This window comes from Sebastes fasciatus, chromosome 1 (assembly GCF_043250625.1).
Source record: "Sebastes fasciatus isolate fSebFas1 chromosome 1, fSebFas1.pri, whole genome shotgun sequence".
Classification (NCBI taxonomy): Eukaryota; Metazoa; Chordata; class Actinopteri; order Perciformes; family Sebastidae; genus Sebastes; species Sebastes fasciatus.
The window spans coordinates 7,631,998-7,644,618 of NC_133795.1; the positions used below are offsets into that span (position 1 = coordinate 7,631,998).

The 12,621-nt window shown below is 42.8% G+C and overlaps 1 protein-coding gene across 2 annotated transcripts in view; it reads left to right on the forward strand.

Moving 5' to 3' along the window:
* The window catches only part of cdh4 (cadherin 4, type 1, R-cadherin (retinal)), a 262,025-nt gene extending 250,325 nt beyond the window's left edge, over positions 1-11,700 (forward strand). For both annotated transcript variants that reach the window (XM_074612648.1, XM_074612732.1), the window contains exons 13-17: positions 1,291-1,527; positions 2,298-2,531; positions 4,033-4,172; positions 8,656-8,820; positions 10,877-11,700. In XM_074612648.1, coding sequence (XP_074468749.1) covers positions 1,291-1,527; positions 2,298-2,531; positions 4,033-4,172; positions 8,656-8,820; positions 10,877-11,083 — 983 coding nt within the window. In that variant the 3' untranslated portion in view covers positions 11,084-11,700. The remainder of the gene's footprint in view (positions 1-1,290; positions 1,528-2,297; positions 2,532-4,032; positions 4,173-8,655; positions 8,821-10,876) is intronic.
* Positions 11,701-12,621: the final 921 nt, after the last annotated feature.

Sequence of the window (12,621 nt, forward strand, 5' to 3'; positions counted from 1 at the left end):
ACTCCCATGTTGATAAGAGTATTAAATACTTCACAAATCTCTATTTAAGGTACATTTTGAACAGATCAGAAAATGTGTGATTAATCCTGATTAACTATGGACAATCATGTATTTAATCGCGATTAAATATTTTAATCGACTGACAGCCTTGTTTTATACTTTACTATACTTTATACTAAGATTTTCTCAGATTTTTCATTTTACTATAGAAATATTATATTTGGTTTCTATGATTACAGTGACAAAAAAACAGTAATGCATTTTTCCAAAAGGAAGAAAAAAAACAGTGAGATGAGCACAGACAAATCAGCAGAGACTCCTGTGAAATAACCAAAACAGTGCAAACTTTGGCAGACGGTTTTGTCTTCATGTAGGACACCGTCGCTCAGTGGTAACACGCTGCTTGAGAAAAATACATTTTCAGGGTCTTTAAATATTCTATTCAACAAAACCAGTCTGATTCATTCTTTCTCACGTTCAACCTGAGAGTTAAATATTAACTTCACACTAGAGTTCAACCTCATAACAAATGAGACAGACCAGCAAAACAACTTCCAGTTCACTTTACTTTCTTGAAAGTGAGCAGTGCGCTTAAAAAACCAATGAGGCGCGTATTCCCAGCACCATGTTGAACAGCACCGAGAGCAACAGAAAAAACAACATTTCTCCGTCGTTTATGTGCCGTAATCAAAGCACATTAGAGATTTGCTGTTAATGCATAAAACATCAAAGATGTGTCTGCCGACCTGATGGTTCTGTTCGGGCCTGGCAGTCGTGAGAAACCCCTGAATAAGTTATGATGAGCTTGTGTTGCTGGATGTAGCGAAGGGTTAGCGTCGTTTCCCGGTGGGCTTTGCAGAGTGCAGATAACAGCAATCCTTACGTGAGCGCCTCCAATACGAGTCTCGCTTCAGTCTTTTCAGGAAGTTATAAACACAATGTATGTGTCTTTTTATTTGTTCTGGCTGTTTTGTTTGGGTGCTCCGTACAAATGTACACAGTATTGCCTCTCCACTTTCTGTAAATAAAAACCTATTTCCTCCCAATTGTTTCTTCGCCTGCACGCCTCATTTTCTGTCTTCCACACAGGAATCAGCGAAGAAACATGTCATTGAAATAGAAGGATTGTTTTTCTGTCTTCTGTGGGTTTCTCATCATACCGTCTCTCTAAACTCCCCTTTCCTGCTCCATCTCCAATCATTTCATCTTTACTCCCTCTGCCTCTCTCCATCATTATTATCTCACCATCTCCTCTTTTGATCTCCTCTCTTTCCTCTCACCTCCCCTCAGGCTCGCCTCAAGCCAGCGGGACGGGAACGCTCCAGATCTACCTGAACGACGTGAACGACAACGCGCCGGTGCTGATCCCCAAGGAGGCCCAGGTGTGCGAGCGTGCTCGCCCCAACTCCAGGGTCAACATCACAGCCTCGGACGCCGACGCCGACCCCAACGTGGGACCCTTTGTCTTCGAGCTGCCTTCTTTTCCTGCCAGCGTTCGCCGCAACTGGACCATCTCCAGACTCAGCGGTAATTAAACGCTGTCTTTACTGCAGCTCCCATTCATACTGCAAATATTTCACCTACGCTTGTGATGTAAAATTTAGGAGGTATGCGAGGATGATATATTCAGCATCCCCAGATGAATTAAACCGTAAAACGTAACAGATGGGATGCAAAGGCCCTCTGCAGAATAACTGACGACATCAATCAGGGGACCGGGGATCGCTGTAAGCTGCGAGAGAAGTCCCAAGTTTAACAAAATGTCTCACAAAGCTCACAGTGAGAGACGCGGGTGCCATCCAGTGTTGACGTACGATCTATCGTTTGTGACAAATGAGATCCATTCATCTCTCTGTCCCCCGAGCAGCCGATCTGTCACCTAATCCACCCAGATGGATGTATCACAGCAGTTGTCTTGAGGACAAATCTGATCACATACCTGGATCCTTCTCCCACCGAGGCTCTTGTCTTAGCTTGACTGAGTGATAGATGCTGAAGGTTATACGTTCTGTCTTTTTCTATATCTTTACTGCCTCCTCGCATACATGCATGTCAGAGTGATCGCCGTGCAGTTTGTTTGGTGGCAGCTTTTATTTGGTTTGTCGTTCCCTCGTACCTACGCACACGATGACATGATATCCTGCAGTGAACAAAATGTATTTCCTCTGCAGTGCACTGTCTAATCTTATTTTACCCTTCTACTTCTTCTTCTTCTCACTTCCCTCCATCTCTTTATGTTTCCCCCCTTTCCACTGTTTCCTCTCCATCACCATCACTATCTCACTCCCACTCTCCAGGTGACTACGCTCAGCTGAGGCTACGGATTTCTTACCTGGAGGCGAGCGTGTACGAGATCCCCATCATCGTGTCCGATTCAGGGAACCCTCCTCTGTCCAACCGCTCTGTGATTAGAGTCAAAGTTTGTCCCTGCGATGATAACGGAGACTGCAGCGCCACGGGGGCCGTGGCAGCCGCCGGCCTCGGCACCGGGGCCATCATCGCCATACTCATCTGTATCATCATACTGCTCAGTGAGTGCAACACAAGCAAACCTGCTCACTGTTTGGATAATTATATCAGTATGTATCGTATCATGAAAATGACAAAATGTAGTTTTAAGCAATGGCGTAGCCACGGGTGTGCCACATACTTGCCAAACCTCCCGATTTTCCCAGGAGACTCAAGTTTTTCATTGCCCTCTCCTGGTTTTCCTTCCGGGGTCACAATTCTCCCGTATTTCTCCCTTTTTATGGCAAACTTTCACACCTTTTTTTTTCTTTTTGTTGTCTAAACCCGTTTCTGGCACTGTACAGTGTGTATAATCCCTACAGTTTCCACCCACATGACAATAGAGCTACACCAAATGTCGTTTCCCTCTGAATAGAGCGGTCTGTGCTCGCGACACAGCGCAGTTTGAGCTCATGTTTGAGCTGCGCTCGCCACTGAGTTCAGCACACATCACAGCGTGCAGCGCCCAAAGTTGGGCTTTGCTCAACGTAGCGAAAAGCCGGCGTGGCGCGGTGCAAGCCATTGGAAATAATGCATTTCAGAGCACAGTGGTGCCGTTGTTGCATTGTGTCTGAAAGGACCTTCAGTGAGTGAGAGACGGAGAGAGAAATGGAGAGAGCTGAGAGAAAGAAATACTCAAGCAGGGGCAAACAATGAATAAAAATGAATGCATATTAGTTTACGCTAGAGATTCACACGCCAAGTTTACGCCAGAGGGGGGAATTATTCTGTTTTCTTTCCTGAAAATTAAAGTTAAAATTAGAAGTTTAACATAAAATGCTTTTGCAGTGTACTTATTATTTTGTTATTTCCATCGTTATAAAGTCAGCAGAATGCAGGAAACTGAGTTTCTGAAACTCAAGTTTTTCTGCGGGACAAACCCCCAGACACCCCGCTGTGGTTTTTAAATCCATCCTATTTTTAAGGTGTCAAGGTTGGTAAGTATGGTTTGCCAGGGTGTGCCCGTGCCACTCAAAGAGGCAGCTGGCACACCCAAAAATCAGATGCAGAATTCATTTTTAGTTATAGCCTTAATAAAAATGAGTTACAATTACTTACTGTAACAAAACAACCCGCCGCTATCCATCTGCAGCCGTTCTATATTTCTACTCGTGGAAGTTGGCAACACTACACACACATTTAGCAGCAAAAAAAAGTCATGAGCAGTCGTTGCGTGCAGGCGGGACCGAGAGAGGCTGCACAGAAAGCTGCCAGGGCCGGTAGAAAACGGAGCGGCAGCTGGCAGCTTCACCCCCTTGTTGCATTAACTTTTTAAAGTTTCGTTCTTAGATTGTCCAAAACTTAGGTTGCAGCTGGAGTGGCTGTATTATTGTTAAAACTGCAAAAAGAAAAAACTCTTCATAACAAAGTCCTGGGCTGAATTTTACTCCCAGTACTCCTGGATCACGTGGCACATGCAGTTTTTCTGATGCACTCCCACAGTTTTTTTTCCTGGCTACACTAGTTGTTGTAAGACAAACATCTTTTTTCAATGACAACTGCTGCTCTGTGTGTTTTTCTCAGCTATGGTGCTGCTGTTTGTGGTGTGGATGAAGCGCAGAGAGAAGGAGCGGCAGGCGAAGCCCCTGCTGATCGACCCCGAGGACGACGTCAGAGACAACATCCTCAAGTATGACGAGGAGGGAGGAGGAGAGGAGGACCAGGTAACGTTTGTGAACATCATAAATATACACATACTTTAACCCTCATCTTACCAACCTATTTAACATACAAGGACTACCGACCGGGGTCCTCAAGAATAAACTACTGTAAGAAACAACAATAATAGCAAAATGTTAACTTATTTCTTCTCAAAACATTATTAGTTATGTAATTTTTGCCATCTAAAAAAAAAAAACGTGTTACTATTTTTTTAGGAAAATTACAGTTAAAGATAGGGTCGACGATGTTGGAAAGCTAGCATTTGAAAGTAGCATCGCCTCAGGAACTCCGTCTAAACCCCCCACCTCCCCTCCGGGCTCCTTCCAAGGCAACGCCCCCCCCCAACACACACATGCAAGAACACTGCCGCATCGTAACTACTTCACAGACACAGAGCGGAGAGAGGACCTCAACTCAACAACTGGGCTGAGTTTTCTCTTCCATTCTCCAGTAAACGTGCGGCGGCGACGCGCTTTGGGTTCAGGCTGGTGCACGCCAAGGGTAGAGTGCGAGCAGGAAGGCATCTGATTGGTTCTTTCCAAGCGCACCGCGAAGCAGTGATTGGTAGATGTTTTTACAGGATTACAGCAGCTACAGATGACGTCTCTTTTCCGGTCCTCTTTCAGAGCTCATCAGTAATGGATCGCTGTCGGGGTGTAAGACCATTTAAACCAATATAACAAATAATGTATACTGGAGAACATCGTCAACCCTGCCTTTAATTTGCATACTGTGTAAAACAGTACAGAGGATATCTGTCTGTCTCCTTCAAAATGACTGACAGTGCCCCCAGACCATCTGACAGTGTGTGATACTTTAAATTAGGACCCATGGCAAACATGTTATCTATCTCTTCTATTTTAAATATCTTAACTGCATAAAGGCTGCAATTGGGTGCTTTTGACTGGGATCCCCTAGGACCACAACACATTTGTATTTTTAAAAAGCACTAATTAAAACAGCAACAGAAAACAATGATATGAAGTCATTAGGAACAAATTGGATTAGATTAGATGACTTTATTATTCCCTGTAAGGGAAACTAGTTTGGTCCCCCATGCACAGTGAGAGAAACAACGGAGGCAACCTAACACATTATTCCAGGAGGACATTAGTGTAGTTCAGAAGCCTGCCTTGCACAAACAATTAAAACATAATGTACTTCATAAAATTGATCAATTAATTATGGCTGCAACTAATGATTACTTTTATGATCAGTTATCCGCCAGTTATTTTGTCGATTCATGTATTGATTGTTCTCACACTTGAGAAGCTGGAACCGGTGAATATTTGGCATTTCTGCTTGAAAAACAAGTAAAACGTGTCAATTTATTGATTAGCAGGCAATAAATATGAGATGAAACTTTCAACTACTAAAACTTGAAGTAAAGTTTGAACACGCCTCCTGGTTCTTTCCTCCAAAACATTTTGTGATGAGTCAAAGTGATTATATAACCAGGCTTCACCGTACATCTGTTAATCCTGTTCCTGGCAGTGATGCCAAATAAATAAAGCAAGAAGTCGCCTCAAAACTCTGATAAAAGACTTTTTAAACTCAGAAGACTTCCGAAGAAAAAATAACCTTTTTAAACACACAGGAGTAACGTTTTCCAACCAGTCAGATTTCATATCATTCATTTTCATATCATTCATTCAATCTTTATTTAGTCTTGATAGATCATTGAGAGCAAACTCTCGTTTACACGTCAAGAATATACAGCTCATATAAAATACAAAACAGATACAAGAAAAGTCAATCAGTTAAACAATAAATAAACAGTTTAAAAGCAACTGCAGGCTGGGCTGGAATGGTTGGTTATTAAAGATTTAAACTGACTAATGGAAACTGAGTTTTAAAGTACACTATAGGACGTTCAATATTGACAGATATCAACATGAATCCCCGGTAATAGTATAAATAAACAATTTCAAACTGCAGATTTTTTATTAAAACTGTTGATGCTGCCTTTTTTCTTTTTCGAAGGTCAATTTTTAACTCCATTGTCTCACTAAAATTATATTTAATGAAAGTGAGAGAACACAGAAAATTAGTTCATCTACCACAACTGTAAAATGAACCATAAAGACTGGGAAAGCCTTGATCAGCTGGACCGCACACAGGGTCTAATGTAAAGAGAGAAATGGTAACACTTCATTTTACAGGTCCGCAAATTTCATGGTAATCAGGTGATAATTAGCGAGTAACCTGTTTGAAATTTCTTTGGAGTTACTGCCAAATTACCCCAATATTTACCTCAAAATTTACCTAAAATCACTTTCTTATAAACATTATTTAATAATTATATTCCGCTATTTCCCCAATAGCTGGTAATTTATTTAATACATTTCCAGGAAAAGAATACATTTCCTTGTCTGCTGGTAAATATAGGATAATTAGCAAATAACTTAATTGAAATTTCTTAAAAAAACTCCCTGAATCATTAAATCAGCTACCAGGTTACATTTGTTTAGACAATAAGTCACACAATGGTGAGATTTGTGCCTGATCAGAAGTGTCTTCTATTAATTAATTATTAATTTTGAGGTAAATATTGGGATAATTTGGCAGTAATTTCAAATCGGTTACTTGCTAATTATCACCTAATTACCATGAAATTTGCGGACCTGTAAAATGAATTGTTACCAAAGAAATAAACTTTTTCTTAAAAAGTGAATAAGACTGGAGAAAAGTTTTCAGGGAGAAATCTGCCCTCTGCCCTGCAAACAAGAGCTGTGGCTGGAAATGCTGCTTGGCTTGAGTTCCACGTACGATCGGATGTGCAGCTCTTTCCATTTGATGAGCCCAGAAATAGCTATAGAAGTTCTACGCCTACTGCACACCATCTGATATTATTGTCTCAATAAAACCTCCAATAAAGGCTCCAACAGCTTTGATTAATTCAGAATTGTATTATTAATTATGCCATTTTTAATACTTGCTATTTGCCAACACCCACACACACACACACCAGATATCTAGCGCATAAACACACGCGAGGATCAGATGGCTGCCGTGAACATATTTTCACTCTTAGGCACCTGTGTGAGGATTTAATACAACACAGAGAGAGAACATATTGGTTTGTGAACTCGCTTTAAGAGCAGTGTGACAGTGTGAAGCTCATATTTCATACGTCAGTTAAATAATAGTGTTTGTTGTTCATATTCTGAATTTAACAATAGCTCACAGCTCATATTATCAGCGACGTTGGATCAACTGCTTTCTGAATACTAACATATTCTTGCCGGCGCTTTCAGTGTTTTTTTTTTTTATCATTCAGACTTCCCCGAACATCCCTGTTCTAACATTAGAACACTATGAATTGTGGGTAATTCCCTCAAGCAAAGACTGCAGCACTGCAGGTTTACAAAAGGGCTCGAGGGTCCGTTAGAAAGCCCTGCGGCACAGATTCCTCTGCAGGTCAGCCCAGAGCCCTCGCAGACTTGACAGGAATGCACATCAAACTGTGAGAGTCTGTGAGGGACGACAGCGGGACCGAGACACAGTATACAGACCAACCTGGAGACTGAGCTCCATTCAGTACTGTATTCAGAGACATTAGAAACAGGTTGATGATTTGGGGTTAAATTGCTGTGATCCTACTGAATTCTTTTATTAAACAAAACACATTCAAACAAAGAAGCAGTCGTCAGTAAATCAGGAAAGAAATGTGTAGATTTGACAAAAGTAGAAAAAAAAATGTGTAGTGGATGATGCAGGATGAACTGTCGCTTAAAGTTATTAATGGAGGGCGTGACCACTTTGAGTGACAGGTGGGTGCCGTCTCAGGTCGCTAGCTGCTCTGCTGCATCACCCGGGCCGCCTCAGCTCCACCGACGATCCGCCTCTTTGCCCATTTTTGAATTAGCTGGGAGTTTGGCTGAGTTGTCACTGCCAAGATGGCAACGGCCGGAACCGCCCACTTTGAGCTTCACAACGGCTCTTCAGAGACCTATGGGTGACGTCACAGAGACTACGTCCATGGTAGTAGTGGACGTTTGGCTGGGACATTACCATTTTCCCAAATAAACTGCTCCCATTGATTTCTCTCTGATTTTCAAATCCTTTGGTAATAAAACATGAAGACTCACCATCTCTCCTTTTGCAACTTTCCACCTGAAAACAGAACTTGTTTCTGCCATCGCTTTGAAAATAGTGAAACTTAGCTTACAAAATAGCGATACGTAGCTACACCTGACTTCTCCTCTGATACCCCTTGTTTCACCGTAGCATTATGCTTATGATATGGAAAGCCTCACACTGTAAATTGACGGGATTGGTTCCTTAAATATGTGACGTATGAATAAAAACCCTGGCTTTCTGACTCCGTGTTTGAGAGTGGAAATGATCAGTCCGTTCGTTGACTGCTTATTTCGCTCATGATATGTCTTGTAGCATGTAAAAAAAACACCATACTGTATATGCATGTTAACAAGGTTACAAATGTGATTTTCATTCATCATCCCCTCCATGTCCTTCTTCTAGGACTACGACCTGAGCCAGCTGCAGCAGCCCGAGTCTCTAGAGCACATCATCAATAAGCCGGCGGGGGTGCGCCGGGTGGACGAGAGACCTGTGATTGCTGAGTCACAGTACCCCGTCAGACCCAGCCTGCCACACCCTGGAGATATAGGAGACTTCATCAATGATGTAAGTTCAAGAATGGAGGAAAATGGTTTTGGTGTTTTTTAACTGTTTCTGTTTATAAGCTGGACAGTATTTACCTACCTAGTAGCTGGATTCTTGCGATGTAATGAGATCATGTGAGAATCGCAGGATCACATATCACACAAAAATCCATCTTGTCAGGCTTCGAGTAATGAGTTTGTGTCCAGCAAGCAGTGGTGTAGCGGTCGTTGACGAGGTGGGTGTACTACTAGGTAGATGGGTAACGTTTGTAGGTTACCAGGGAGAAAGTGGGTATACTGTAAACCACCCGAAAAAGAAGTGAGTATACTCTGTATACCTGCATATACCCTCCATTACACCAATCAGCGTCCTGTGAAAAACTACTGGAAGCTACGGCTTAGGCATGTGTGAAACGACACAGAGCGACTGTTCGTTCTAAACAACAATGGCTGCTCCTGAACAGCTAAGCGTAGACAAAGACTGTATATTGCCAAGAAGTGAAAGTCAATTGTTCGTTCCATTTCAACTTCATCGCCCAGCAGCAGAGATACGCCTCCGCCATTTTGGACTGAAAGCAAAGAAAAACATTCGCCTAAAAAGTACCATACAAAAGTAAAACTAAATTATTTCTATTCTATTGTCATATTCTACCAAAATGACCTGTGTTTAACAATAAAATCTGATAAATATAATATGCGTTTACAGTCCAAAATGGCAGTAGTGGCTGTTTTGTTTCTTTGCTTCTATACTCTTTGGTGTAGATGCTGCAATAACAACAGTTCTATCAGAACTTGAGAGTATTTCTTCATTGAAAGAAGAGCAAAGAACGGCTCTGAAGGCTTTTATCGATGGAAAAAGATGTTTTCGCTCTTCTCCCGACTGGAGTTTGAGTGACAGATGGTTCAACCAATCACCTGCCAAGTAGTTTTTCAAAGTGCCTGCCCTTTTCCAAACAGTTTCCAGTGACAGATTCTCAGATGGTTCTGTGAAACAAACCATCTGGCGGGTCAGGTTAGGACAGTCTAGCAGCGTCCACAGACCTCATTGATGTGACTCATACAAAGGTTCAACCCAACATGAAGGGATTCACTCTTTTTTCTCCAGAGTTGTGTTCCTGTCAGCAAGGATAGTTAGAAGTATTTGTCCCCTGTACACAGCTCAGTGTCTGGCTGTGAAACAGCATGAAGACCATGATGGAACATTAAAACCCTGATGGCTGGATGAGCAAGATGAGACACGGTTTATTGCAACTTTTACAGTCTGGCCACCTGAACCTGTTACTGTGTGAAAAATCACCATCTCCATGTTATTGTTGGTGAACAATATCCGTGTATCCATTCACACATTTGATGCACATTTTGAAGTATCACATTAAAAAAGTTGTGTGGAAACGTCAAAATCTGATAAAACTTCCACAAATGCTGAAATTTGTTTATGCTTGAGGTGGTTTTTCCCTTTTCAAAAGAGTTGATGCACTAAATGGATTATTGAAACCTTTGCCGAATAAATCTGACGTGGCGAACATTTAACTCACATGACTGATCAGCTGTTTCCGCTGTCGGCGTCTCCTGGGATATTTCCATAATGTGCGATTGCTTGTCTTCGTGTCCGGACATCGTGAAACATGGTCGATACTAGCTGACATGAGAAAACAATAAAAATGTTCCCAATTGAAACAAATTCCTGAAGACCTCTCTCCATTTTTGACTCGTACATGGGTTAGATGCAGGTTAGACCATGGGTTGGACGGCCAAGCAGACTTGTCTTGTTTCCGGTTCGCTCCCTCTACTTCTTCTACTCTGTTTACTGGCAGACTACAGCCATCCGTAGCCTATAGCTCCAACTTCTGACCAAACTACCCTGTACCTGACAAGCTGAGTTTATTCTCTCCAAACCAGTCGATGGAAACACGCCTAACTCACATTTCTTTTTTTGCGACATTTCAAAAGTTTGCTTCAAATTTGCTTGACAATTGCATGGAAACACAGCTAATGACCGTCCTAAATCCAGTGTTGCTAAAAGCCCATCCTGATACAATGTACAGGTCTAACCACGCTGTGTGTCTCCATGTCTCCAGGGTCTGAGGGCAGCAGACAACGACCCCACAGCTCCTCCCTACGACTCCCTGCTGGTGTTCGACTACGAGGGCAGCGGTTCAACCGCCGGCTCCGTCAGCTCGCTCAACTCCACCAGCTCAGGGGACCAGGACTACGACTACCTCAACGACTGGGGCCCTCGCTTCAAGAAGCTGGCCGACCTCTACGGGGGAGGGGACGACGACTGAGAGCGGAGCGGGGGGCTGGGTGGGGCTGCGGCAGGGGTCGGGAGAGGCGGGGTCCGGTCGGATGGATGCTCTTAGAAACCACGGGCAGGGGGCCAAGAACACGACGCCGTCTCCATGTTCGACATGTGAGGAACAGACCCTTACGTGGGCTGCGTTTCGGCGACCGAGCCCGCAAACATGAATCCCGCTGCAACGCAACTGTATTCTGGCTTTATATTTTGTAGTGGCGAGTTTGTAGTGTGATTTCCTTTCTGTTGTTCTCTCACCGTGCTGGACCCGGAGCTCTCTGGGGAGGAATCAAGGCGGTCGTGAGAGACGCGAGTAGTGAATTTGTGCTTTGATTGATTTTTTTTTAAAACGAAACCATCTATTGCTTTAGTCTCACACTGAAGAGAATGTTTTTGGGAAGACGCTCTCTGACTCTCTCTTTCACTCTTGTCAACTTGAATTTCCTTAGAACAGAAGCACTGTCATTTTATAAAGTGCCTTTTGTGGTGTGTTTTTGTATCAGACTCCTGCTATCTCAGGATCGGTTGCCATTCGTGCAGTACAGTGGAGGCGCGTTCTGTTGTCGCCGCCGCTGCCCCCCCTGCGCTCCTCAAACCAGCCCTGCCTGTCACTCTCCTCCCCGTCACAGTGGTGCAGATGAACAACCCCAGCAGCCATGTCCCAGGAGGGAAGGACACAACCAGGGCAGACTATCGGATCTCATAACCCAATGAATTATGGCCAAGAAGAAGCCAATAACAGTTGCTGTGGGGAAGACAACACTCTCCTCCGAGGACCTTGACTTTCACAAGCATCACCTGTCGACGCTGACATTGTGCGAGACCATTTTTATACATGCGGGGGTTTTCTAATTTAGTGGAGAATGCCTGCCTTTCCTCTGTGGACTCATGAGTTTAGGAGCCTTTATGTTGAGATGCTTGCCTGCCCTGTATGGTTTTGTGTTGCTCTCTCCACAGTGTAAAGCTTATGTACTGTAGGCATGATCTGATTAGTCAGACAGTGTAAGAAAGTGGAAAAATGACTTGGAACAAAAGCATCTGAGAAAGATTTTTTTTTGTTTTGTCGCCTTGAACATTCCCGTTTTTTATAGGCCAACAAAACTATTAAAAGGTGCATGATTTTTTTTTTTCAAAAATGTTTTACTCAAAGTTCTTGTTACTATGTGGTGAGAATGTGAAAATAGTCAGCGGAAACTATATGAATATACTCTGTATAAAGACACTGAGAAAAAATACTGTAAGATACCTATTTTTGAAGTATTGATGACATAAAAGTTGCTGCTCTTTCTCTCTAGCTCTTCACTGGGCTTAGGGGATTTTTGGCCCGTTCATTTTTAATATGTGGATATTTTTTGTTTCTTTGTCTTCTGTTGAAGCATAACTCCATTTTTTAAGATGCCTGCTTAGTTTTGTTTCAGTTTTGCTCTTCATTTCTTCTTATGAGATTGTTTTCTAAAAAGGAAAAGCTTTGTTATACTCCTTTTATATGTGAAAACACAGCCTTCCCCCTCTCACTCTGTATTGTCTCTG